This window comes from Balaenoptera physalus (genome assembly GCF_965194825.1).
Source record: "Balaenoptera physalus genome assembly, chromosome: 3".
In the NCBI taxonomy this organism is placed as follows: domain Eukaryota; kingdom Metazoa; phylum Chordata; class Mammalia; order Artiodactyla; family Balaenopteridae; genus Balaenoptera; species Balaenoptera physalus.
In genome coordinates, this window is record NC_138890.1 from 82787764 (window position 1) to 82814282 (window position 26519).

General features: G+C 40.6%; 1 protein-coding gene across 1 annotated transcript; it reads left to right on the forward strand.

Moving 5' to 3' along the window:
• The first annotated feature begins 5522 nt into the window (after positions 1-5522).
• CDO1 (cysteine dioxygenase type 1) lies at positions 5523-17889 on the forward strand. Its single transcript, XM_082455825.1, has 5 exons — positions 5523-5906; positions 9214-9291; positions 10877-11031; positions 16111-16280; positions 17154-17889. Exons 1-5 carry the CDS (start codon positions 5737-5739, stop codon positions 17181-17183), a joined length of 603 nt encoding a protein of 200 aa, XP_082311951.1. The 5' UTR covers positions 5523-5736; the 3' UTR covers positions 17184-17889.
• The last annotated feature ends 8630 nt before the right edge of the window (positions 17890-26519 follow it).

The window sequence follows — 26519 nt, forward strand, 5'->3', positions numbered from 1 at the left end:
TATAATGTTAGAATAGTGTGCTTTGCATCTTTGAAGCTGCCTATGCCGAGGCCTTCACAGTGAGTTCCCCATTTTTAGGGTGTAAGGTAATCTAAGAATGTTTATCTGGAATCAAAATAAGATTGAATACTTCCTGGAATCTATGATTTCTGTAGAAGTTTTAACCCTGAAGGGACCTTTAATATCATCTACTCTGATATTAGAAAACTCAAAGAGAAGTGCAGACCATGCTTTAAATTATATAGCATTAGTCAACCAGTTCAGTTGTGTGTAACCCAAAGCGGGAAAGTGCAGTGTTCAGAGGTATGATAATGAAAATCACCTTTGTGCAGCTTCTGCTTCATTTTCCAAGGATTGTAATATACTTAGTAAGCTTCTGGCACTAAGGGAATTCAGCTACAGACCACATAATGGAAGGAAAGTATTCAGAAAACAGTTCAGCAGGTTTACTTTTACAAATACTATTTTCCTTCAAAACTGTCCAACCCACACTGGATTATTTGCTATTTCCTGAACGTGCATTGTTTGTTTGTTTGTTTTTCTGTTTCCTACACCTCCACCCCTTCAAATCCTACCTCTCTGCCTAATTCATTTTTTAACTTCCTTAAAGCTTATCTGAATCTCTCAAGGAGGAGATACTCTCTCCCTCATAAGAACACAGCAAACTACCACTGTTACAGCAGTTACTGCGCTTAATCCCTTAGAAGCATGTCCAACACCCTTTCATCATTGTAATATCCCTGAAAGTAGGATGTTTGGGGGATTTTTATTTGGTACCCACACACATAATACTTAGTACATTTCCTTATGCACATATAATCAGTAATGCATTATATATTGAGTTTATGATGTGGTTTGCACAATGATTTAAAGCAGCAATAAAGGAAATTTGCATGTTTTTAATTTTTGTATAGCAGAAGATGAAAATGTTTGCAACATATGACAGGGTTTTGGTGTCCAATAATTGAAGAGCTCATTTCAGTTGATAAGAAAAAAGACCGTCTGAAAAATAAGCTCAATACATTAAAATGTAATTCCAAAAAATAAAAATATAGATGGCTAATAAAGCATGAAAAGTGCTGAACATCATTAGTTATAAAAAGTACAGGTGAAAGGTACGAAATGCTGATTATCACCTCGCATAGTATCAATAGTTACAACAGTTATCAGTATTGGCAACATTGTGGGGAAATAAGTCCTGTCCTATTCTTGGTGAATGGAATGTGAATTGGTACTACAATTTTAGGGGACATTTTGGCAATGTCTGTCAAAAGCCTTGAAACTATAAATTTCCATTTGTTTATTTACATAGAGTGCCTACTATGTCCTCAGCATTGGAATAAGACATAAGATTCCTGTTCTCCTGGAACTTTCATTCTAATTGGAAGGTAGCTTGTCAGGTACGAATTAAAATAATTCTTGAAACTTTGATTTTTTGAAATAATAGAAAGTAAAAAGATAAAATTTGATACCAAATATTAGATTTACCTGTCTCTTTTTTTTTTTTTTGGCCACGCTGCGCGGCTTGTGGGATCTTAGTTGCCTGACCAGTGATTGAACCCAGGCTCTCGGCAGTGAGAGCGCAGTGTCCTAGCCACTGAACCGCCAGGGAATTCCCTGTATTTTCTTATATGGATGAAGGAAAGATAAAACATGTATGTATATGAGTGTGATTAGAATCTTGAGTTAGAGGAATCCTTATAAGTCATATAGTTCCTTCTATGTTCTCATATGAAGCAGATATTCCTGAAACTTACTGGTTACTTAGTGATAGCCACAAGGAAAGCCCTATACATTTTGAGGTGGATTTATTCTTTATAGAACTCTCTTCCCTCTGCCTTCCTCCCTGCCTCCTAAAACTATTTCTTCCCAGTTCTATTACATATCTAGATCTATGAGGCATATCTTTTCCCCCTTTCCCACCTCAGTTCTCCCAAGTCTTCTACTGTCTTAATCATGGCAAATCCATTCCTTCCAATTGCTCAACTAATTATTAATCCCTCTCTAACCCACTTCCAGTCTGTCAGCAAATCCTGACATCTTTACCAAAACATGTTCAGAATCCAACCATTTTTCATCTATTCTCCCACTCTAGCCAAGCCACCATTATCTTTCACTCGAACTGTAATAGCCAGCTAATTGGCTTCCCTTTATCTGCTCTCTGGCCAGAATCCCCAAGTGGTTTCCCATATCAGAGTAAAAGTTGAAGACTTTCATTGTCCTATGTGATCTGCAGTCCCCATTTCTACAGCTTACCACCCACCTCCGTGTTCATCTGTGTTATTATTCAAACACTAGACTTGCTCCCATCCCAGGGCTTTTGTGCTTACCATTTCCTCCACCTGGAAACTTCCCCCCAGACAATTACATTTCTCACTAACATCCTTCAGTCCCTGTTCAACTATCACATGACACCTCCTCACCACCTTCTCCCTTCTTTCTCCTGCTTTATTTTTCTCCATCGTGTATTGTATACAGTACTATGTGTCCATTTCTCCATATATACTGTATTTGTTGGGGTAGCTACCCCCCCCCCAGCCCCATTAGAACATATGCCCTCTGAGGGCAGAGACTTAAGTTCTGTAAGCAGTGCCAGGCATATAGTACATGCTTGTGAAAATGTGTCAGATGGATGGATAGACCAATATTACTGAACCTCTAATAATTCTAACTCCTTTCTCTGGATATCTATCACATGTCAACGTCTGTCTTAAAATGTGATGATCATTGACCTGGGCAATGCAGACTGCGGTAGAACTACCACCTCTGAATCTAGGTATTCTACTTATGTCAATAGAGCCTGTAATGTCAGTCCCTTTGGGGGGAGGGGGGAGGGACAGTAGTTAAGTTACAATGTGCAGTTCTGTGGGGAAGAATATGGGTTTTCTTTACAGAGAAACCAGAAAGAAAAAAAAAACCTTGAGAGAAACAAGTCTAGTCTGCTGGATTTGAACGCACAGCACCAAGGAGCCTTAAAACTAGCAGTTGAATTACTCTAGCCAGTTACCAGTATGTTTTTACTGAAGTCACCATTCATGCATACACAAGGCACTGTGTGCTAGGCGTAGAGGAAGGAATACAAAAATAAAATGTAAAAGGAGCCTGTCCCAAATGTCTCACTGTCAAGATAATCCACATAAGTAACTACAATACCTGCTGCAAAGTGGTAAGTGCCATAAGAAAGATACTGATTATTGGCTTAGTTGTTCAAGAGGAGATATGACTTATTTGAGAGGAAAGCATTTGAGCTAAGACCTAAAGGTAGGATCTGGACATATTGAAATGTCTTTCTAGTGTCTAGGCAGAAGGAAAAGCTTAAAGCAGAAGAATGGATTTGGTAACCACAAGAAATAGTGACTAATATAATCTGGCTGGAAGACATTTGGTAAAGAAGAAAAGTAGAGGTAAAAGATGAAAAAGGAAATGTAGAACCAAAACATGGAGAATTTTAAATGCCAGGTTGACAAACCTAGTATGTAGGAAATAAGAGTTATTGAAAGTTTCTGACCAGGAAACATAACCAGTCTGAGCTTAAGTATAATTAGTGGGTGTGAATAAAGGATCTGTACTGGGAAGGGCCAGCATAGTAATCCACCCAAAATTAGAATAGAGGCTTGAGTGGAGTAGCAATAAGAATAGAAAGGTGGAAAAACATAAAAGATATTCTGGAGGTTTTAAAAAGTTAGCTCTTGGTTGAAAGAGCTTGAGAATGAAGCGGGAAAGAGTAGGCAGTGGTGAATGAGGTTCTGGAGCTCGGGTAGCCTCATTGTGGAAATAGAACCTCCAGGAAATGAAAAGCATGTTTGAAAGGAGTTTTACGTATGGTATATTTCATTTGAGGTGCTAAAAGGTATTAGAGATTATTCTCAGCATGTGAGATTAGGGAGATGTGGGAGACATCCACATGGAAGGGATCAATGAAATTGTGTTGGGGGGGCTAGAGAGGCAATGAATATGAATGTGTGAATATGGCTATGTTAGGAAAGATCCTTGAGGTCTCTGAATGTCAGGAGGAGCCAGAGAAAGTAGAAAAAGAACGGTCTGAAAAATTTAGAGAAGTGTAATCCACTATGAAATGCAGAAAAGTTAAGCTTGTGTTCCATTTTTGTTGTTCATTCCCAATATTTGTGGATTAAAATAGCTGAAATGAAGTAATTAAGAACTCAATAGAAAACACTGACGAGAATAAAGAAATTATGAGTAAATGATGAAAAGGGTCTGAGTTACTCTGTCCCATAATTCTTTAATTAACCACCTCTACATCACAAAAGGTAGGCCTCTGGAGTGCTTTCTACCTGTAGCCCTTTTGGAACAATGATGATTGAGGTGTTATGTTTACTTCCTAACAACATTGTTAAAATACTTATAGTGTAATCAGTTTAATCAGGGATGTTTAAGACTGCAGGTGGCACTAGTAAACTTAAATATATACAGTATATACACATATACGTACATATGTATATACATAAAAATACCTTGGAGCAAAGTCTGGGAGAAACAGACCAGTCTTCCAGAAGTCTAGACCTTTAATAACCCTGAATCCATCTATAGTGAGAAAGGAATCTCTACTGGCATTTCTTCTGTCCTTCACTTTTTCCTTATTTTCATTCATACTTAATTTGTGTTAATCTCAAAGATGCTATGTGCTATGCACAACATAGAAATGCATTTCCTTGTGTGTATTACCGGTAGGCTACTTCAAGCACAAGCCTAGAATTGAAAGATTTAAATAATTTGATTAGAACCCTTTAAATTACTGTATTAGGAATAAAAAAAAATCAGCATTTCTTTGACCCATTACTTGAAACATCAGGTCTTTGCCCTGGATATATTATCAATATTTTAAAGGAAATGTTTGATTTTAAAAATCAAAGAGGGATACCCGGCCTTCTATTGTTTCGCCAGTGTTGCTCTAGACCCCAGCCTCCCTTGTCAAACTGTAATTTAAGCACAGCACATTTAAATTTTGTTAAAAGAAGACTTTGAGTTATTTTCACCTAGCCTTGGAGCATATTATCGATGGTTTCAATCGACAGAACAGAAGCTCTCCACCTTGGGAGTGGACTCCATCCTCAACCTTTGTAAATTGTTCAAAATCAACCCCTCGGCTCCATTTGGAAGGAAGCGTCCCTGTCCTTCCTCAGCGTCCTGCGCCCCTTCTCCAGACCCCTTCTGTCGACGTCCTAGCGTCGCAAACCAAGGCAGCACAGAGGAGCCTCAGGGAGCGGGGGAGGGGGGAAGAGGGGTTGGGATGGGCGGCCGAAAGACGGCCTGCTACGGTGGGGGAGAGATTGCGCGAAGCCCACCGCGAGCGCCGGGACCCGGGAGAGAAGGGTTCCGGTAGGGCCGGGGTGCCGAGAGAGCCGGGGCCGTGTGCGGGGGCCTTGTCCGCACGCCCTCGCCGCCTCCGCCGCCCTTCTCAGGTCGCTCCCCGCTTCTCCCCACCCTCCGAGGGACGTTGGTACATTCCCGGTGACTCCGAGAGCTTAAAAAGGGCCCGGGGAGGCCGAACCTAGCAGGTTTGGTCCAGATTTGTGTGCGCGGCCCGTACTCTGATCTGCCACGGTGGGTATCTTGGCGGGGGTTGCTTTACGCTGTGGCACTTGTGCATTTGGGGGCTTCGTGTCTGTGTGTAACTGTCTGGCTAGCAGCTAGGAACTCGCCCCCGGCTCCTCGGCTCGCTCAGCTCCTCCATCGCAGCCCAGCAGCGAGACGCGCGCCGCCAGTCCGCAAGGGATGGAGCGGACCGAGGTGCTAAAGCCACGCACCCTGGCCGATCTGATCCGCATCCTGCACCAGCTCTTCGCCGGCGAGGAGGTCAATGTGGAGGAGGTGCAGGCCGTCTTGGAAGCCTACGAGAGCAGCCCCGCCGAGTGGGCAGTGTACGCCAAGTTCGACCAGTACAGGTGAGCGTGCTTTCGCCCTGAGCGCAGAGACTCTCCGGAGCCGACTCTTGAGGCCGAGCGGGCGCGGGCGCGTGGGGAGCGGGTCTTGACTCCCGGAGAGCGCGGGCCGCCCGGCGCCCGCAGCGCCCACCCTCCCAGTGCTCCCGGCCGTTTCCCGCACCCCGGCGCCGCGCCTCCTCGCCCGCGAACCCGGGGGCGGGCGTTCGGCGCTTTGGGCCGAAGGCGTGTCCCACTGGCAGGAGACTGCGGCAGGCTCCCAGAGGGGAGGCCACCGAGCGGTGCAAGTTTTCTGTTCTTTTCTCGTTGATCAACCCCTCGGCTTCCGAACGGCCACTCCTTCTGCCACCCCCACCCCCAACCCCCCGGAGCCGTCGCTAGCCTAGGACACGGAGGAGATGCGGGGAGACCCCGGCGGCTGGACGCCCTCAGACTCTGGCTGTCTGGACTAACCGGGGTGTTCCCAGGAAAGAACTCCAACAGCGGTCCGGAGAAAAGGGTGACGGTGGAGGACGCAGTTAAACGACACCAATTCTCCATCACTTCTCCCTCGGTCGCTTGCAAGCAGGCGTCTGCAAACAAGCATTTTTGTTAATACAAAATAACGGCTTGGGGTTGTCAGCTGCTATTTTTCAGTTTATGCTGCCCCCTCTCCCAAACCAGTTGGACTCCCCGGGCTGCGGGTTTATTTAAACCCACTGTCAGGTTCTCGAAATAAACGAGTGCTTCTCTTTCAGCCCCCAAGCAATATGCTTTTTCTTATCCTTAGATCTGAGGGTCTGGAATGTAAATTGAAGACCCCTGTTCCTCAGAGGTGCTTGAGTGAGATGCCCTGGGAGGCTGTTTCTTGCAGCCTTGGCTTGGAGATTAAGTAAAAAATGCAACAGCCTACCAATCCTCTGGGGAGAGAAGTAAAATTTAATCACCCTGAAAAGTGAGGGTTTCTTTTCCGAAGGGTAACCAGCGCTTCAGTCTTAATGGTTGGTTGTGATGAGGTCAGGGAAAGGAGCATAGTTGAAAGAGAAGAATAAGAAAAGAAGCTTTCCTTTGAAGCCGTTTCAGTTAGTCACTTTACGTCAGCATAGACAGTGTGTTTGGTAAAGTTTTGTCGCCAAGGGCTGTTTCAGTTGTACTTTAGGAACTGAAATAGAAAAGTGAAGTCTACTTAGGATCCTGTTTTCCACTTGCAAGTGGTTCTAGGACATTCCTTTGGTTCCTATCCTTCTGTGGCTGCCAATAAAGCTACCAGAGTAATTTTGCCATTAGCTCCAAGTAATTGAAGGCTTGTTATGGGCTCTAGTACTCTTCCAATCACTTGACACATGTATTAACTGATTACCTCACAACAGCTCTCTGAGATAGGTACCATTCTTATCCCTGTTTTACAGGTGAGGAATAGTAGGCAATGAAAAGGTTGGATTACCTGCACAAGGTCATACTAATGTCCCTTAGTGGCTCCAGGATTCAAATTAGCATTATTGTTCTAGAGCCCACACTGTAAGCCACTGCTAAACTTCCTGTAGACACAAGGTGCCATAATAGTTTTCTTCTGCCTAGATTTATTACTGACCAAGTGAAATTAATTAACCAAGGTACGCTGTATGGGCTTTTAATCTATAGAACAAGGGCATTTCCAGGGGCCTTGAATTTATCTTAACTGACAAGCTCTAAACCACTTGAAAACTTTGGATTGACCTATTCCACAGGTTTCTGAAGCACAGCTCAGTAAAATAATGGGTGCACTCCTAGATAGGCATTTGGAGTAGGGAGGGAGGGAGATGGGAGAGCAGAAATCAATGCGGTAGTATTTTGCGCATGTAATAAGTGTCCTAGTACTGTGAAGGAATCTGATCTCTGACCTTGGGAAGGCCAGTGCAGAATAATCAAGACAAAATATTTTCCACTGGGGGCCAAGCAGTAAATTGTCTGGAAGAAGTCCCAGAGAAGCAAGATCCTAGGGTTGGAGGAGGGAAAAGTAGGATCCCTGGTACAGGAACCATTTACTGTGAATTAAAGGCTGTGTGCACAGCTGCCTGCTAGGTCATTAAAAGGGCTCCAAAGTAAGGATGACTGATATCTAAAAACCACTTACTAATCAACTCTCTCAGTGATCCTACTCTGCCAGCACCTGGCCTCCAGCCTAGGGGAGGAAGGGGCATGTGGGACATAAGTGAACAGATGACCATGTGAACAAACAAAAGGGATTAAGATTCCTTTCCTTAAAAATGAGTCTATCATAGAGAACAAACGTCTGGATACCAAGGGGGAAAGGGCCGGGGGGCGGGGGGGATGAACTGGGAGATTGGGATTGACATATATACACTATTGAAACTATGTATAAAATAGATAACTAATGAGAACCTACTGTATAGCACAGGGAACTCTACTCAATGCTCTGTGGTGACCTAAATGGGAAGGAAATCCAAAAAGAGGGGATATATGTATACGTATAGCTGATCCACTTTGCTGTACAGTAGAAACTAACACAGCATTGTAAAGCAACTATGCTCCAATAAAAAGTTTAAAATTAGTCTAAATGAATGTCATAATTATCGAACCTTGTTAATTAGATGGTGTCAAGAGTACCTGTGGGACCAATAGAAACTAATTTAAAGTTGATTTTTTGGAGGAGGTGGGGGGATGGTGTGGATGTGGTTGTTTTGGTTTGGAATTTCTGGGGGCTAATTACTAATTTCTCCTCATTGTAAAAGGTTTAGAGTGTTATTTTACTTCCCAAGTGTAGTCGCTTTTGTCCTGGTACTTAGGTCAACGCCCACTTTATTTGTGGAGACTTTTCAGCATGATGCTTTTGAATGTGGATGTCGCTTGTGTCTGGACTCTAGTAAAACTAAGGAGAATTCTAGAACAGCTTTTTAATGAAACCTTGTTTCTCAAACTCTGGTTTAGCTACAGGGAGGGGGAAAAAAAGACAATAGCAACATTCTTGCCTAGAGCAGTAGTGCAAGTAGTGCAAAATGCTTTCTGTGAGAAATTTTTATTCTTTTTATTAGTTTGAGGCTGTCACATGGAGACTCAAGGAATTTAATTTTTTTCTCTTACCTTTTTCTTGCCATTAATTAGAACTGAGCAGCTATAAACACAGTGATTCAAAATACAAAAATGTCTAAATGAACTGTGAAAAAATATTTGCTTTCATTTGTGCTCGATTTCTAATTAGACAACCACATTTAAAGTTGCTTCGAGGTAAAAATGTTAGCATTTGTAAATGAATGATACTATATGACACACTTATTTTTCCCTGTGTTTGTCTCATCGACCAAATTCAAACTTCTGAAAATGTTCTTTTTAGATATACCCGAAATCTTGTGGATCAAGGAAATGGAAAATTTAATCTCATGATTCTATGTTGGGGTGAAGGACATGGCAGGTAATACAACTATTCATTCAGATATTTATTCAGTATTTATTCCAGCATATGAAAAGTACAGTGCCAGGCTGGCCACATGCCTTGTGAGCACTAACAGATCGCATGTTGTAATTATTTGTTCGCAATGTCCCCTAATCCCAGCAAAAATTCTCATGGGAATTAGCGTGAGGGGTTTAGCATACACCATGTATTATGAGAGACCTTCCCCCAAAATAAGTAGTAAATCAAAGGAGGTGGAGGTAAGTAACCAGCTTAATTTAATCTCTCTGTGTTCTGTGGAGTTAAACTTTCTATGAAGTTGTGCTAAAACTTGACCTTTGTGGTGCTTTGAAGTGTGTAAACAGTTGTCGGACCAAAGACCAAAGCATCCAGATTTGGAGCTAGAAAAGCAATTCACAAATTCAGAAAATTTCTTTCTACTTCAAGCTAATTGTTTATTTTCTGTATACGGAAGATAAGACAACTTAGACTAATACCAATTCTTGAAACTTGGTCCCTTAATTTTTCCTTAGTTTATATATTTGCAAGTCTTACCACCAGTCAAGTATTGTTACCTCTTTAAGCAGATCCTTCTCAGTCTCTTGAGAATGGTAATAAAAAAAAACAAAAAACAATAATCCAGACCCATTTTTGGTGGGAAAAAGGAAACATGAATTTACAAGATTTTGGAAAGTTAGGTCTATAGAGTGCATTTATTTACTCATATAGAATGAAGTTGTTTTCATTCTGTCAACATTTTTTGAAAGCAGATTATATGTCAGGAATAGAACGAGGCTCTGTGAATTATGAAACAAGTTCTCATGGTACATATATGGGGTAACAGAATTCAACATATGAAATACATGCTATAGCGTATACAGGTTCATATTTTTTAATCAACCCTATAGCTAATACTACTTAATAAACTTAAATACTATTTAAGATTATAGGAATAAACTCTTTCCCCAGATCCAATTTGCTTTTTTTCTCCCATCAATATTGGGAGGTAATCACAGATAGGATACTCTAAATGTATAAAATATTAACATTTCATATGCTTTATAGTATAATTTTCAGCTGGTAACACACATGTGCATATCTTTTGTCCCCCAGAGGAAGGAGAAAAAAGAAAAAGCCTGGGGAAAAAACACTGTTATGTGACCTTCTCAATGGGATGCAGTTACAGATAAAGGATCTTTATCCGCTCTAAAATTTCTCTAATGTAGTTTTTAAGTCAATTTCTAGCCCAGCTTAATTGAGTTATTAAAAGCTATATTTTGGAGAAGATAAATGGTTACTGGTTTTGTGTTTCTGTTATCAAAGTAGTATTACAACAAGGTTTAAAAAGATGAATTGTTCTTCAGTAGGGGTATGGATCAAAACTTGTACCCCTTATATGCATTGATATGGAAGACATAGTGTTTTATTACTTTGCCCTGAACAATGTTGAATTATAAATTGATGACATTTAAAACTCCAGCTGAAATGGATATTGGCCTGGGAGATGTCCTATTGACAGTTGCAGCTGTAAGCTCTGGACAGATTTGTTACAAGTGTGGGTTCTGGACCATCTACTGAGTTTAGTTGTCATTTTGTGTATATATAGCAGTATCCACGATCACACTGACTCCCACTGCTTTCTGAAGATGCTGCAGGGAAATCTAAAGGAGACGTTATTTGCCTGGCCTGACAAAAAATCCAATGAGATGATCAAGAAGTCTGAAAGAATCTTGAGGGAAAACCAGTGTGCCTACATCAACGGTAACATCCAATTTTTCTAACAAGTGGGAAAAACCTTGAACTCCCACTTGAAATATTGCTTGCTTACATGTGTGCAGTAGAACTTGGATCATGGAGTCATGATTTCATCTGCTTAGGAAGTGATCTAAAAGCAGTGGGTTTTGTCTTTTTAAAGCTTTGCGTGTGGATTGGAATCACTTATTAAAAACATATGCATGCAGGTTAGTATCCACTGAAGAGTCATTTACCTACCAAGTCTTAGGACAGTTAGAATCGAACGTGAATTTACATAAGTAGAGTCTTTTAATAAAGGCGTGAGGCTGACTTGGAAGTGTTAGTCTTTGATTAGAAAATGTAAAGAAATGTTCCGGAAGTGATTAAGAATGCTAACTAGTCCCTGTTTTACTAAAGTGCATACGGCTTACTTTAAAAAGAAGGTCCCATGTTGAAAATCATGTGTCTTCTTTTGGGCTAATCACTAAACCCAGTGTTGGCTATATACTGTTTACTATTAAATTTTTCCCCTTGTAGTTTAATACTGTTCCAGGAAATGAAATGTAAGTTTAATAAGAATGGCAATTGATGGAACCGTATGTCCCAGGTATAATTAATGTTCCTGATAAATGTGTTAAAGAAGGGCATGGCTGATGGGTTATAACTGTACTAAACCAAGATGATTTGAAACCACTTATTCTGTAGAAATTTATATTTATAGGCTAGGATTTATAATTAAACAAAACTATACTATTAAAAAAAAAAAAAAAAAAAAAAAAAGAGTATTCTCAAGAGAAACTTTTTGAAGCACATTATTTAGCAATGATTTCTAGATCTCTTACAAAGAATTCATTCTTTCTTCTACACGTGATATGGGAGAGCCAAATGCTCTTCAGTAGAGGCAGTGATTAACATCTGTGTTCCTAAAGGACTTAGTAACTTTCCAAAAAGCTCCTTAAAGCTTCCATGAGATAACTTTTTTTTATAATGAATTTATTTATTTTTGGCTGCGTTGGGTCTTCGTTGCTATGCGCGAGCTTTCTCTAGTAGCAGTGAGTGGGCTTCTTATTGTGGTGGCTTCTCTTGTTGCGGAGCACAGGCTCTAGGCACGTGGGCTCAGTAGTTGTGGCTCACGGGCTTAGTTGCTCTGTGGCATGTGGGATCTTCCTGGACCAGAGATCAAATCCGTGTCCCCTGCATTGTCAGGCGGATTCTTAACCACTGTACCACCAGGGAAGTCCTGAGATAACTTTTTGTATTATTCCCATTTACAGATGAAATTGCCAACACATAGGAAGATTAAATAACCTGTCCAAGGTCACTCAGGATTTGAACCCAAAGAATTTGATGCCAAAGCCCATAGTCTTAGTTGGGATGCTCTCCCACTTATATAAAATAAAATATTACAGAGGTTTTTCTGGCAAAGCAGGTTCTTTCTTCTTAGATCTTAACGTTCAGTATTGGCCTTGATACTTGGCCTAAATTGTTCAGTTAGTTTAAGAATGCAAGTCAGATTGTATAGGAAGTTTTTCCCCCATTCACATAGCACAAAGGGGTTAGTTTCTCAGGTGGTTGGAAACTCTTATTTGAGGGTTGCTGTATATAGCAGGCACACCAGATTTCTAAACAAGATTACTGGTATTGCTCACAATAAAGCCAAAAGCCTTTCAGAATAATTACTTTCAGCTAGAGTCATAGAGTCATTATAAAGCTACATTAGATCTTGGAGAACACCTAAGATTTTTTTTCAAGGGTCTTCAATGCAAAAGTCTATAGGAGCCAAGCAGGTAAAGTGAGTGAGTGATGCAGGCCGGAACTAGGCTGTGGGAACTGGTGTGCAAGCTGCCCTGTCTAAAGGGACAACGTGGTCACCCAGCTCCAGTGAGATCATCCTGACTTCTTTTTCCATAGAGATGGGAAATTCTGATCGTTACGGGAAATTTTGCCAATCAGTAAAATACTGGATAGGGCAAGCTAAATATTTCTGTAGATGCATTTACTCAAAAGCCACCAACTTTTAACCTTTGATTTTTTACAGATGCAGGAGGAGGGCTAGATATGGATAGTGATTAGGGGGGAAAGATGTTTCAAGTACAAGAAAGAACATGGGTGAAGGCACAACCCATGTTCAAAGAACGTTGTTCATTCAAACGTTGCAAAGAATGAAGACTATGCAGGAATGGTCTATCCGGGGGGGAAGATGAATGGGCTTGGATAGGAGTAGTAGGAGAGTAAAGTAAGATCAGGGCCTTAGCCTCCAAGACTAGTTTAAAGTAAAAACTTTCTTTGGTCAGCAGAATTTTGTTCGGGAATATCTTGATTAATCCAGTAGCAATATGCGTCATAGGGTGGAAGAAAGGGAGAGTGGGGCAAGGAGATCAAGTTACCTATTGTAACAGGCAGAAGGTGAACATTGCTTCAACCAAGCTGGCATCCCTAAGTATCACCAAGAAAGGTCCGATATTACTGTGACAGAGAGTACATCATTGGCATAAAGGAAAAGGAGACAAAGACATAATAATAATAATAATGCTGGGATTACTAACATTAGGGGTCAGACATGAGTTTTGGGGACTTCTAAAGGATGGGTGACTTGTTTTTGTGGGATCTTTGCTTGCATTGGGTGGTCTATTGGAGGTGCAACTGGAGGAAAAAAAGTTATTTGTATAAAGGGCAGTCAGTTCTTCAGAATGTTTAACTTTTGTTCAAAAGCAAGCCAGTGTATTATAAAAGCAGTAGGCTATAGAATCAAAGAGTTTGCAGATCTGAGAATTAGGCCCCATTTTTTTTAAATGAGGAAGACAGAAGATCCTAGAAGTTCTGAGTTGTTCAAAGGTAGTCAGTCTAGCTGGGAGTAGAACCAAAGTCGTCTGCTTCTGGGCTTTGCTCTTCTTTGTCATGCAAGCTCATGGAGCTAGATTGTAAAGCATAAGGCCAAATTAGGTGCCTATATTAACTACACTAATACACTGAATTCCTTCCTTGATTAATCTTCCAACTCTCTCCTTACTATATAAGTTTCTTATCAACATAGTTATAAAAATCAAGTATTTTGTTTATTTTAATCTTCTTGAAGACATCTCCCCCAGGCCTTTTGACTTCCTTCAGTGTGGATTGGTTGGCCAGGGCTCATCCTGTGGTCCCCTCACATCATCCAGGCTTTCCCTTTACTCTCTCCTGGTGCTTATCCCCTTGTTTCCTGGTCTCATGTCTGCTTTGTCTTGGGTTCTTGGCCTTGTTTTGGTGGAACATATCCTCCAACGACCCTATGAGAAAGGGTTCATGGAAAGTAAATTTCTGAAACCTCTTATATCTAAAAATCTCCATATACAACCCTTGCAACTTGATAGGTAATTTATCTGGATATGAAATCATGACCTGGCAGTCATTTTCTCTCAGAACTATAAAGGTAATCTTTTGTCTTCTAGTTTCCATTCTTCTTGTTCAAAGCCTGGTACCATTCTGATTTTTGAATCTTACTATGTATAAATCCTATTTTTTCTTTCTAGAAACTTTTGGGGACTTCTCTTTGGGTGTCTTTTCTCTGTCCCCAGTGTCACAGTGATGCAGTTTGTTTCATGACACTCATTGTGGTGGGAGCTCAGTAGGTTCTTACAATCTAGAAATTCATGTCATTCAAGTCAGGAAAATATTCTCAAGTTGTTTCTTTGATTTTGTTGTTGTTGTTCTGTTTCTGAAACTACTGTTGGTCAGATATTAAACCTCCTGAACTAGTCCTCTAGTTTTTTGGGTTTTTTTGGGTTTTTTTTAATCTTTCCTATGTTCTGTCTTTGGTCCTTTGCTCTTTGAGTCTTTGTCAGCTTTTTCTTCCAACCCTTCTATTCAGATTTTTATTTCTGCTATCATCTTTATATTTCTAAAAGCTCTTTTTATTCTCTAGTCCTTTTTATATAGTATTTTCCTCATCTCTTTTTTTTTTTTTTTTTGGCCACGCCATGTGGCTTGCAGGGATCTTAGTTCCCTGACCAGGGATTGAACCCATGCCATAGCAGTGAAAGCACCAAATCCTAACCACTGGCCCGCTAGGGAATTCCCTTCCTCTTAGCTCTGTGAAGATATTAATGATAAGTTTTTGGTTTTGTTTTTTTAAGCCTTCTTTTGAGTAGTGTCTGTTTCATGTTGCCTTTTTTCAGGTTGCTCTGGCCTCTTTTATACTAGAGGCTCTGCTCACATGTGTGATGGCCTTGACTATGTGCTAATATTTAAAAACCAGAGACAAAAAAGTTAATTGGTAGCTTTCAAACATGGATGGTGTTTGTCAACTGGACTTTACTCTAGGATCATCTGGTAAATCTTTTCCTTGAGGAACAATCAATGGTGATATCCTCAGGACTTTTTTCTTGAGCTGATCAGATTCTCAGAGAAGCTGCTTCCCATCTCCTGCCTGGAGAAGAAATTCCTGTCTGGCAGCATTCTGACAGCCATGTGATGAAGAAAGTGGAGATCTTACCACTCAATGTGTAAATTTTCACTTAAGTCACCTGTTTTTCACCAGGTATCCACCAGTCCTGAGTTTATCTGTTGTACTCTTTCTAGAGACTAGATCTTCAACTTCTACCAGGGATGGAGGGAAGGTAAGGTGGTGAAAAAGCTTTGTGACAAAACTTAAATAGGCTTCAACCAGTCCTTGTATTTATAGCCCATGTTCGCCTTCATTTCAGGAAGTACATGTGCTGCCAGTTCTTGAGCTGTTTGTTAGCTTCAGGATATAAATCAGGTTATTTCTTGGCCATCTCCAAGAGTAGCTGAGGATTTAGCTTTCTCTCCTCTGCAAAGCCATCCATCTACTTCTAAGCTTTCAAATTTTTGAAGATTTTTTTTTAAAACTTTAATAAAAAGGTTTTTTCTTTTCCCTTTATCTTTGTATGTTGATGCCTTTTTTATTTTACTGCAGTTGTAGGGAAGTTTTTAGGAAAAAGCAGAATGCGTGTCATTTACTATTTTTAACTGGAAGTTCAGTTCTAACTAATCTTTAATAATTCATATGTATCAGTTGATTTAGGATCTTGGTCAATTGACCAGATTTTTACCTACAGCTAGCATCTAAGCTCCTTCATCTACCCATCCCTCTTCAATATTGTTTAGATTCCATTGGCTTACATCGAGTAGAGAATATTAGCCATACAGAACCTGCTGTGAGCCTTCACTTGTACAGTCCGCCTTTTGATACGTGCCATGCCTTTGATCAAAGAACAGGACATAAAAACAAAGTCACCATGACATTCCATAGCAAATTTGGAATCAGGACTCCATTTGTAAGTATAATTTCTCTCTCCTGTGTTTAAATGCTTTGTGGGTTGGCAACATTACACTGATGCATTGCTTTTTTGTTCTAGATATTATTTAAATATCTTAAGTTTTAAGTATTTTTAAGTATTCTTGAGATAAGCCTTAACTTGGAGAAAAGGCCCATTATATTCTATTATTTTCTTTAACTTTGGAGACTGTATTTTCAACTTATAAAATAATACTTAAATTAGATGCAAAGAATTGCTTATTCAAAATTTCAAACTGTATGCTTATTCCTAAAGAAAATATTTTCTCTTCATTTATTAGGGAAATAAGAGTGAGAACTATATTGATAAAACTGCTACTACTGTGACTTAATGTTCATAGGTCCAGTTTGCTGAGATAACACAAATAACTTACATAGTTAACCTTTGCAAAGTTGAGACCCTATTCTGATAAAAATAAATAAAGAAACTTGCCTGTTTTGATTGCCGAGTTGCTTTGTCTTTGAGTAGTGATGGCAACCAACAATAATATGGTGTGGCAATCTTCTATCACTGAAATAAATTGGCCATTTGGGGAATGGGAATGGTCTTTAGTTAGTCATGGGAATGCCCAGAAATACACAATGCATGAAAACAAAGACTGAACATCCTTATCAGTCTTATGAAAGTACAGCCTTTGAAAGAAGCTAGGGCAGAATTTTCTCAAGTGATTGCTCTGTTTATTTCCTGCATTCCAAGCCCCAAGAGATACTCTTATCACAGGAACGAAACAACAGGGCTCCATTGCCATGCAGTGGATTTTCATATACTGCCAGAAAAGCAGGACTACTTAGAACAAGCAGAAATGTCTCATGTAAAGATTCTTACACAGCTTTCTTGTTTTCTTTCTTACAGACAACTTCAGGATCCCTGGAGAACAACTAAGGAGCACCAGACCCTCTGAGGTTTTACTTTAAGGTCCGGTGGAAGTTTTGCCTTGGACAGGAAGGCCTCCTTCCATTTGCTGTCCAGTAATATACTTTACAAGGCCAATACTTAGATCTACTATAAGGCAGATGCTAATTATAAGGCATTAAGTAAGCAAGTAGTGCCCTGAGCTACTGTAGAAGAAAAAAATCCCACTAAAGATAAAAAGGCTTGTGATTTTAAAGGCCAAATCAAGTGCTCCACTCATTTTACCCTCTAAACCCATTGGAACTATACTGGGAATGTCAATGAAGGTTTTTATAGTTTTTGGAAACACTGGTCTCTGAACTATAATTAGCAATAAATAAAAACAAGACATCAAACCACCCACCTTGTTACTTGGAGGACTAAATGTAGATGTCTTCAATATACTTTGTATGTTCTTAATATTTGAAGAGAATTTTTTGAATCTGTGCATTTTATTTTTTCAATCTTATTTTACAAATTCCTGTTCTATAAATAATAAGGTATTGTAGATAGAGAAACTTAAGGCGCTTTGCCATTTGGTAATGAAATGAAGGGCAGAAGATTTAGAAAAATACAGGTACCCAAACCCACAACAAACCAAAATTATAAACTCATGTCTAATGTGTCCAGTGGTCAAAGACTTTGTACTGCTGCCAGAATTGCCAAATAATTTTAATAAAAGTGGATTTGAACATAATTTGAAGTTGTCTTTCTCTTTAACGTGATAAGAATTTCATATAATTCACGGCTTCTTAGGTTTATGCAGACTACCAAAAGCACTGCAAAAGATGCTTTTATGATGTAAGAATATAAGAAGGCCAAAAACTGCATTCAAAAGGAGCTTACCTTTTGGGGCTTGTTCACCAACTGGCCAGAGATACCAACCCGAGGGTCTCTGGCCCTAGGGCAGCTCATAGACAATCAGTTTAGCCTGAAAATTGTGTGTGGGGTCTGTATGTTTTTAGATATGAATTGGATTTCAACAGTTAAAAACCAGAGATTTCACAGAAGAAGGAATGGACTTTGAAGTATCTGGCAAGACTGAACCTGCATTGCATTTTCATTGCTATCCGTTAACTGGGCTGGGATCTGCCCCTTGGATGGGGCTGCCTCCCCAGTCTGCGGCAATTCCCAGCTTGCCTGTTTCCCTTCTTCATGTTACCTACAAAGCCCACACGGGCATTTGAGTTTGCTGCCCCCACTTTAGGCAATTTTCTTAGGAATATCTGTCGTAATCTTGGAATTTATTATCTCTGGGAACTTAATTAGAAAGTAGAGTCCTTTGAAGATGGTTCTGGTTAGGCCATTGATTGTGGTGTTTATACCACATCATAGAATTATTTACATCTTTATACCCGTGCTTCCTCTCACCTTTGAGAAGGATATGAACATTTACTGAGTACTTACAACATACTAGGCATTGTTATAAGTTGTTTAGATGTACTAACAAACTGAATTCCAGAAAACTTCCATGTGAATTAGGTACTGTATTGGTTTTCTACTGCTGCTGTAACACTACCACAAACTTATTTTCCTACAGCTCTGTTGGTCAGAAGTCAGAAGCTTCATGGCGCCATGTGCAAGGCCCATGTCAGAGGCTTATCTTTTGGTGTGGGTTCATTAACCATATACCTGGACAAACTGGCTGATGAATGAAGGCCTCTTACCTGTGTTTCATGGGAAGGGACAGCATTACATTTAGTAATGGTGCTTAGTCTTTTTTTTTTTCTGACTGCAACCACTTTGAAATCTCAAATGCTAAAGAACTCTCCAGAAAGGCCCACACACAACAAATTTGCATACAATTTCAGAAAAGATTCCTGGACCCTGTGAAGGCCTTTAGGCCCCAGTTAAAGAGCTCTGCCATGTGTGAGGCTTTCCCAAGGCTCGTGGCAAATGGTGGCTATTTCACTTCATTTTCTGAGCGAGGAAGGCATTAGCAAGCTGGGCTACTAGCTAACCTTTTAAAAGTTACAGTGAGGTTTCTAGGAATCACCAGAGGCTGGTGCAACCTTGTCTGAGACATATCCACACATTTCACAAGGTCAGTTCTCTCTTTCTAAAGACATTGCAGACTTTCAAAACTTTATCTAGTTGATAGATGTTTTTTTGAAAAGTGTATGTGGGATACTGGAATAAGCCAGACACAGAAGGACAAATAATATATGATTCCACTTATACAAGACACCTAGAAAAGGCCAATTCATAGAGAAAAAAAGGTAGCCTAGAGGTTACTAGAGGCTAAGGGGTAGGGGGAAATGGGAGTTACGGTTTAACAGGTCCAGAGTTTCTGTTGGGGTTGATGAAAATGATTTGGGTATAGATAGTGATGGTGGGTACACAGCATCGTGAATGTATCTGATATGACTGAATTGGGCATTTATGAATAATTAAAATAGTAAACGTGTATTTTCCCACAATAAGTTATTTCTTTAAAGAAAGTGTATGTGGGAGAAAAGTGTGTGTGTGTGTGTGTGTGTGTGTTGGAATAGGTAAGACTTCCAATCATAGAGAATACAAACGATATGAAAGGCATTGTGGTGAAAAGTATCTTTTTCATCCCATCCCCAGGCTCTCAGTTTTCCTCTCTCCATGTAACCTAACCTATATTACCACTCTCTTGTGTTTCCTCATTTACTTTTCCCCATTGTTTATACAGGGTAGCATTCTGAAGTCCATATGGTGCACTTATAAGAAGATCTTTCCATATCCGAATACAAACAGTTCCTCATTCTTTTGTACTGATGGCTGGCTGCATGGTATTACACTGTATGAATGTATCATAGTTTAGTCCACCAGTCCTCTATTGATGGACTTTGACGTGATTTCCAACCTTTAACAGTTACAAACAATTCTGCAATGAATAACCATGTATGTGACGTCATTTCACAAATATCAGTTGACATGTCTTTATTACAAAACAACCAAGATAACTCAGCCCCCAAAAATGAGGTAATAGTGGAAGGTCATGGCAAGCTGCCCTGGCTGGAGAGGACCACTTGAGTGCAAAAGCTGTCACCTGATGTCATCACTTCAATTCAGCCACTTCCACCTATTCATTGGTCAGGTGTGTGCTCTTGAAGCCTCCAACTGTCAGAAGCTTGACACAGAGATTACTTATCACAAACAGGAAAGCCCTGTGTTCGTGAGAAAACTAATGATCAATTTAGGATTCTGCCCATGCTGATAGGAAAGCTGATGCGTTCCTGATATTTGGTTTTTGTTTGCTTTTGTCACTGACCTTTTTGAATGATTGAAGATGTGATGGCTTTATGTGCTATTTGAAAACATGCCTCAGGTTGCTTAATGAGGGGTATTTTGTTTATTTCTTAAGTAATTCACAAAGAGATGTAAAGAATCTCAGAGACTGAGATCTACTGAATGTGGTTTTGAGCACTGACTTAAGCCTAAATCAGTAGTCTGAGGGATATCCTTATACAAGCTCAAGGAGATGGTCATCTGCCTGACATATTTAAATCTGTATATCATATGCTGCAGTGGGATGTATATTTACCTAAAAGTGCAACCAGAAAAATTCCTTGCACATGAAGGGGAGAAATATATAACTAGAAAGTAATCTAATGCAATTGAACATTGATTAGCCTTCCATGCCAAGAGCCCTCCTGGACATGTCATAAGAAAAAAGTGTCATTACAGCAATAGATCACTATGATGCACCTTTCAGTGAATGAAAGTATGATTATAATGAGTTTATGCAGGATTCATCTAACTGATAAACATAATGCTAGCATGGAATCACGAAGATGAAATGTACTTGAGTGAGCATATTGTCAAACAAATCTTTTGATACGTGAGGAAAATGAGGCAGGTGAGGTTAGGGTTAACCGCTGTCCCAGAGCAGCATTGTGCCGGGCCAGGTTTACACAGCCCTGTGGGAGCTGATATTGAGGAATTTCACAAGCTGAGTGGTAGATTAAAATTGGCCATAATGGGAATATTTACATTGTGGCAATCTGTCAATACTACAAATCAAAGTATGTAATTCTCTACCTCAAGAGAGCCTGTTAAATATTTGACAGCATATACCACTATATCTAAGGCTATTCAGCCAATTCAAAATAAAGACAAGATTTGCATGGATTGTTTAAATATACATTTTTATCCTTTCACTGTTATTGGACTTTTGCATATATAGAAAAATGTTATTGTCACTTCAGAGAAATCCTTTAAAGTGAGACAGGGATATTATTTCTCCCCTCCCCATTTCAGAGGTGGGGACATGTAGGCAGATGTAGATAAAATAGTTTACCCAAGGACACACTGCTAGGCAACGGGAAAACCAAAATAGATGTTGGTTCTGCCCGGGACACGTTGAACCTTTGGCAGAAGAGAAAAACAATTAAGCAGGGACAGAAAGTTAACAACACAATGGTGATTCTGTGGCTTTCCTGTATGAAATCTGTCAACTGGTTCCTGACTTCATAGTTAAAAAATAAATAAATAAATACTCAGGAGGTACTCAGGCTGAACGGGACAGCAAAGAGTTGTCTTTTCCCCAGTGGATCCAATTAATTATTCTGTCAACAAAGGTTGGGAGCGAGCTGTGCTTTATTCCTACTTATTTGACAGAGCACAGGTTATAATCTTTGGGACTATGTTCATAGTTATACCCCATGGCACCAGACCAGTATTCGAGGTTGTTTTGATTAGGACTCACTCAATTGCAAGTGACAACATGTGACCCAACTGACTTGAACAAAATGAGCTCATGTAACTGTCAAGTCCAGGGAGTCCTCAGGCAAGGGTGGGTCAAAAGCGTCAAACAGCTTTTCAGGACTCTTACCTTGCTCTCTGCATCTCCTGACTCTGAAGTCTACCCTTGTGGTGTAAGATGATTCCCAGTATCTCCAGGCTTACAATGTCCATTTCAATTTTGGCAGAATAAGGGGTTATTTCTCTACAATCTTTCCATAGAAGTTTATGGATTTAGCTATGTGGGCTCTGATTTGCCTCATATGCCCATCCCTGACCGTGTCACTATGGACGGCAGGATATGAGCTCGGCCCTGGCCTGAGTCATCTGTTTGTCTCTGGAGTCAGGGATGGAACCGGTTCCACCAAATGAAATGGATTAGTGTGTGGGGCAAGGTCACCAAGGGAAATCAGAATTCCGTTATGAGAAGAAAGGGGAAAGGGGAGACTAGAGGCTAGGCAGATAAAAGCAACAGGTGTTTACTACTTGGGAGGTCAACAGATAGTTGTTGAGTTAATGAATGAAGGAATGAATGAAAGATCATAGCAACTACATTACCATCACCTTTTTACCCCTGATAACACTAATTTAAACAATTCAACGCTAGCTATTTTTCTTTCACTTACTAATGAAACTTGTAACATACCCCATCACTCCAACGACAGGAATTTACAGATAGACTTATGAGTGTTCTCCAAGGAAACCTCCAATAAGGAAATATCCTTCATCAGTTCTAACCCATTAATAACATTTTTCCACCAGAAGTACAGCTTTATGTTATAGGAGGCAAGTGGGCTTCTTTCATTGTCCCAGACTCTAGCTAAATCCTAAAGTTGAAAACAAAAGGTGTCAAAACTGTCATATTCTAAAGTGACCAGAAAAGTCACTAAGAGGTAGGATCAGGCATTTCTCTTCAGGGCTTATTAGGAGTTGGTAGACCATGCTCTCCCAGCAGCAGCACTACCCCTTCACTCCTACCCGGCCTGTATAAAATCAGACTGAGGAGCTCGGGTCTTGGCATTGCCGTTGTGAGTTACTCAAATCCTTCTCTTAATGTTCATTCCTAGATCTATATGACTGCGTAAGTCTGTTAGAACTGCATTCCAGCTCCTGCTGGGACCACACCTCATGTATCTTCTGCCCGTCTCCTACTCTAACGGCCCCCTTCTCCTCCCCAGCTGAGCCAGATTTTCCATTCAGATCTTAGGCTTCCCTGCGCTCTGGCCAAATAACACTTTCCTACCTCACTGACTTTGTTTTCCTGTCTCCTGCCTAAAATGAGGTCTGTCCCAGTACCCTCCCTTCTGAGGGTAACAGCAACTCTTCCTTCTCTCAGGCCCAGCTCAAATACCAATTCCTTCAGAAGTACCCCAGGGAGAGGGAATCTCTCCATCTTTGGGCTTCCATAGAATTTCATTTTCTGTAGCTGTGAAATAAAATTCACATTCTATGGCAAGACAAGAAAAATTTTAACAGAAAAAATTTTCTGTGCCCTTTGGCCTCCTCTCTCCCCGCTACTGTGCATTGTGTATCTGCATCATGCATCAGCCAAACCTCCCCATCGGCAGAAATGCCTGCTCAACTATAAAGAGCAACATTCTCCTAACATCAACAAGACAACTGAAAAGATAACATTTCTTCTTGATCTTGTAAGAGGCCATGATGAGGCTTAGATCTGGATTGTGTAAACGCGATAATACAACATTTAAAGTACAGCCCTCTGTCTCAAAAAACTTATCTAACTGTGCCTTCACTTTTTTTAAAAAATAAATTTATTTCTTTTATTTATTTACTTTTGGTTGTGTTGGGTCTTTGTTGCTGCATATGGGCTTTCTCTAGTGGTGAGCAGGGGCTACTCTTCGTTGCCGTGCGCGTGCTTCTCATTGCGGTGGCTTCTTTTGTTGCGAAGCACAGGCCCCAGAGTGCGTGGGCTTCAGTAGGTGTGGCATGCGGGCTCAGTGGTTGTGGCTCACGGGCTTAGTTGCTCCGTGGCATGTGGGATCTTCCCGGACCAGGGCTCGAACCCGTGTCCACTGCATTGGCAGGCGGATTCTTAACCACTGTGCCACCAGGGAAGTCCCTGTGCCTTCACTTCTAAAGGGTGGAACAGTTCTCTGAGCTTTCTGAGATGCTGTTTCCAGGTTATAATCCTCATATTTGGCTCAAATAAAATTTTCCATTTCTTCCTTAGATCAACTGATTAGTTTTTCTTCGACATAGCATTTACCACATTCTGCTCTAGGTTATAGGAATTTGTTTGTGTTTGTTCTACTACCAGATAACAGACTCTTGAGGCACTGGACAGCCCCTAAGACAGAGTCCCCTTCAATGGGCCCAGCTAATTCGTATTGTATTGAGTTGTAGGAAGACAATTTTTTTTTTTTTTGCAGAATATAATTTGTGTCTTATTTTTGCTACTTTACAGAAATTGGAAAGAATATGGGCCATTGAGATTTTTTTTTTTTCTGATTGTGTCTGCCTTTGAGTTCTCTTGCCTCAGGGGATAAAGAAGTAACTTCAGAACAACCTGTCCTGGCCTTTTTTATTTTATTTTTTCCCCAAAAGCCTAAAGCCTAAGCTGATTGAAGAGACTATGGTGAGTGTTCAGGAGCTGGGTATGGTGGGGACTGTGGATGGTAGCTGAATGGAAAAGGACATGGTTTCTTTTAGAAGAGCTTATGCCCCATTCCCTGGAAGTATTTTGAGAAGAGTGGATTTATGGTGCCCTTAGGAAGGCTAGACTCTGATCACTAGCGCAGAGCAGGATCTTTCCAGGGACAATACAGCTTTAAGCAATAAGCCTATCAGTGACTACAAAGATAAACTGAAGCCTAGAAGTATTTACTTTCTCAGCAGCACATAAGCTTCCTGAATTCTTGTGTAATCCTGAGTGGGGGAAGGAACTGCCTCCAATAAAAACCTAAAAGTGAGTTTCCCACCAGTACGGTAGAATATTGGCCAAGAGTTGGAATTAATTTGATTCACAGAAAAATAAAGTAATACAGCTTCCAGTGTTGGATAAGAGCCAGGCTGCTGTGAGCTGAATGCTGAGTCAAAAGGATTTTCTTTCAAGCTAGGTTCAGATTCATAGACTTGCAGTCCAGGACTCTGGGGCAAGAAACTGCTATGAACACCTGGGTTTCTAACTCAGAAAAGACCCAAATCATGAGCAAAAGAGCACAAATAGTGTAAGAACAGAGGACAATGTCATCCAGGTGAAACCACACAACTCAGATTGGGACTTGAACCCATGGGATGGGACTCGAACCCAGCCAAAACCCAGATTCGGACTTGAACCCACTGTCTTTTAATTGAAATCACACACCTGGTCTCAGGACTTAATGAAGATCAGGTTCTTTATGTCTCATCACAGGAAGAATTCAGTGAGAGAAAAAGTGATAGGTAAGAAGTGGATTTATTTAGAGAGATACACAATGCATAGACAAAATGCAGTTCATTTCAAAATGTGAGAGCAGCCCCAGAGCATGGGGTCGTCCCTGAAAGTGAGAGCGGCCAAGGAAGAAACACGCTCCACAGACAGAGTGTGGGCCATCTCAGAAGGCGAGAGACCCCGAAATATAGGGCGGTTAGTTTTTATGGGTTGGGTGATTTCATAGGAGGATTATTCCAACTATTTCAGGGAAGGGGCGGGGATTTCCAGGAATTAGGTCACCATCTACTTTTTGGCCTTTTATGGTCAGCCATAGAACTGTCATGGCGCTGGTGGGCACGTCCTTTAGCATATGCTAATGTATTTCAGTGAGTGTATAATGAGGCTCAAGGTCTGCTGGGAGTTGAATCTTCCACCACCTTGGGTCTTGTAGGTTCTAACTAGTTACCGTCATATCCACAACAGCTCTGTAATTCATAAAGGGTTGTGCCCTGCCCGCCTCCCTCCTGTTTCACAGGGATCAGGTGGGTGTCTGCCGACTATGGAGCTGAGAGATGCACTTAGTTTTGCCTCCTTCTGAAAATGTGCACCTCCTCATTATGGCAGCTTATACAGTGGTCATTTTTGGTCCCTGGCAGACAACAGGCACTTATCAGAAGTTCAAAATGCGCATCATCATCAACAAATACGGTAGTTAACTACCACCTGTAACGTGTGAATCATGGGAAACCTTCAAATCTTTGTCAGGTAGAAGATTAATAAGTGTTATGGGATACCCTGGTATTTTTAGAAACTTTGAGGACAATAGAAATTTGGGAAAAAATATGATTGAAAAATTGTTAGAACTTTCTAAATTTATGTTTGCAAAAGACTAACTTTTTATTCTTGGAACATATTTTCAGACAGTCTTTTAATAACCTAAATACAAGCAAGGAATCAAGGAGCCCCTACATCTTTGCTTTTAGGAAAACTGGTGTTATCGTTTCTCTCTCTACAGGTGTTGACATAAATATGCTAAATGCTCTGGGTGTCATATAAATTTGGTTTCTGTCTTTGCAGACTTTGTTGTTACTTCGGAGCAAATGGATCTTTTGTCTGTATAGCGTGTATGGTCAAGCTGGGGGCCGCAGGAGACTAGCTGCGGGGACCTGTAGAAGGGACAGGCAGCCTCACAGTCACGGTCACCTCACTCTGCGGGAGACGGTGGAAAGGAACTGGACTGG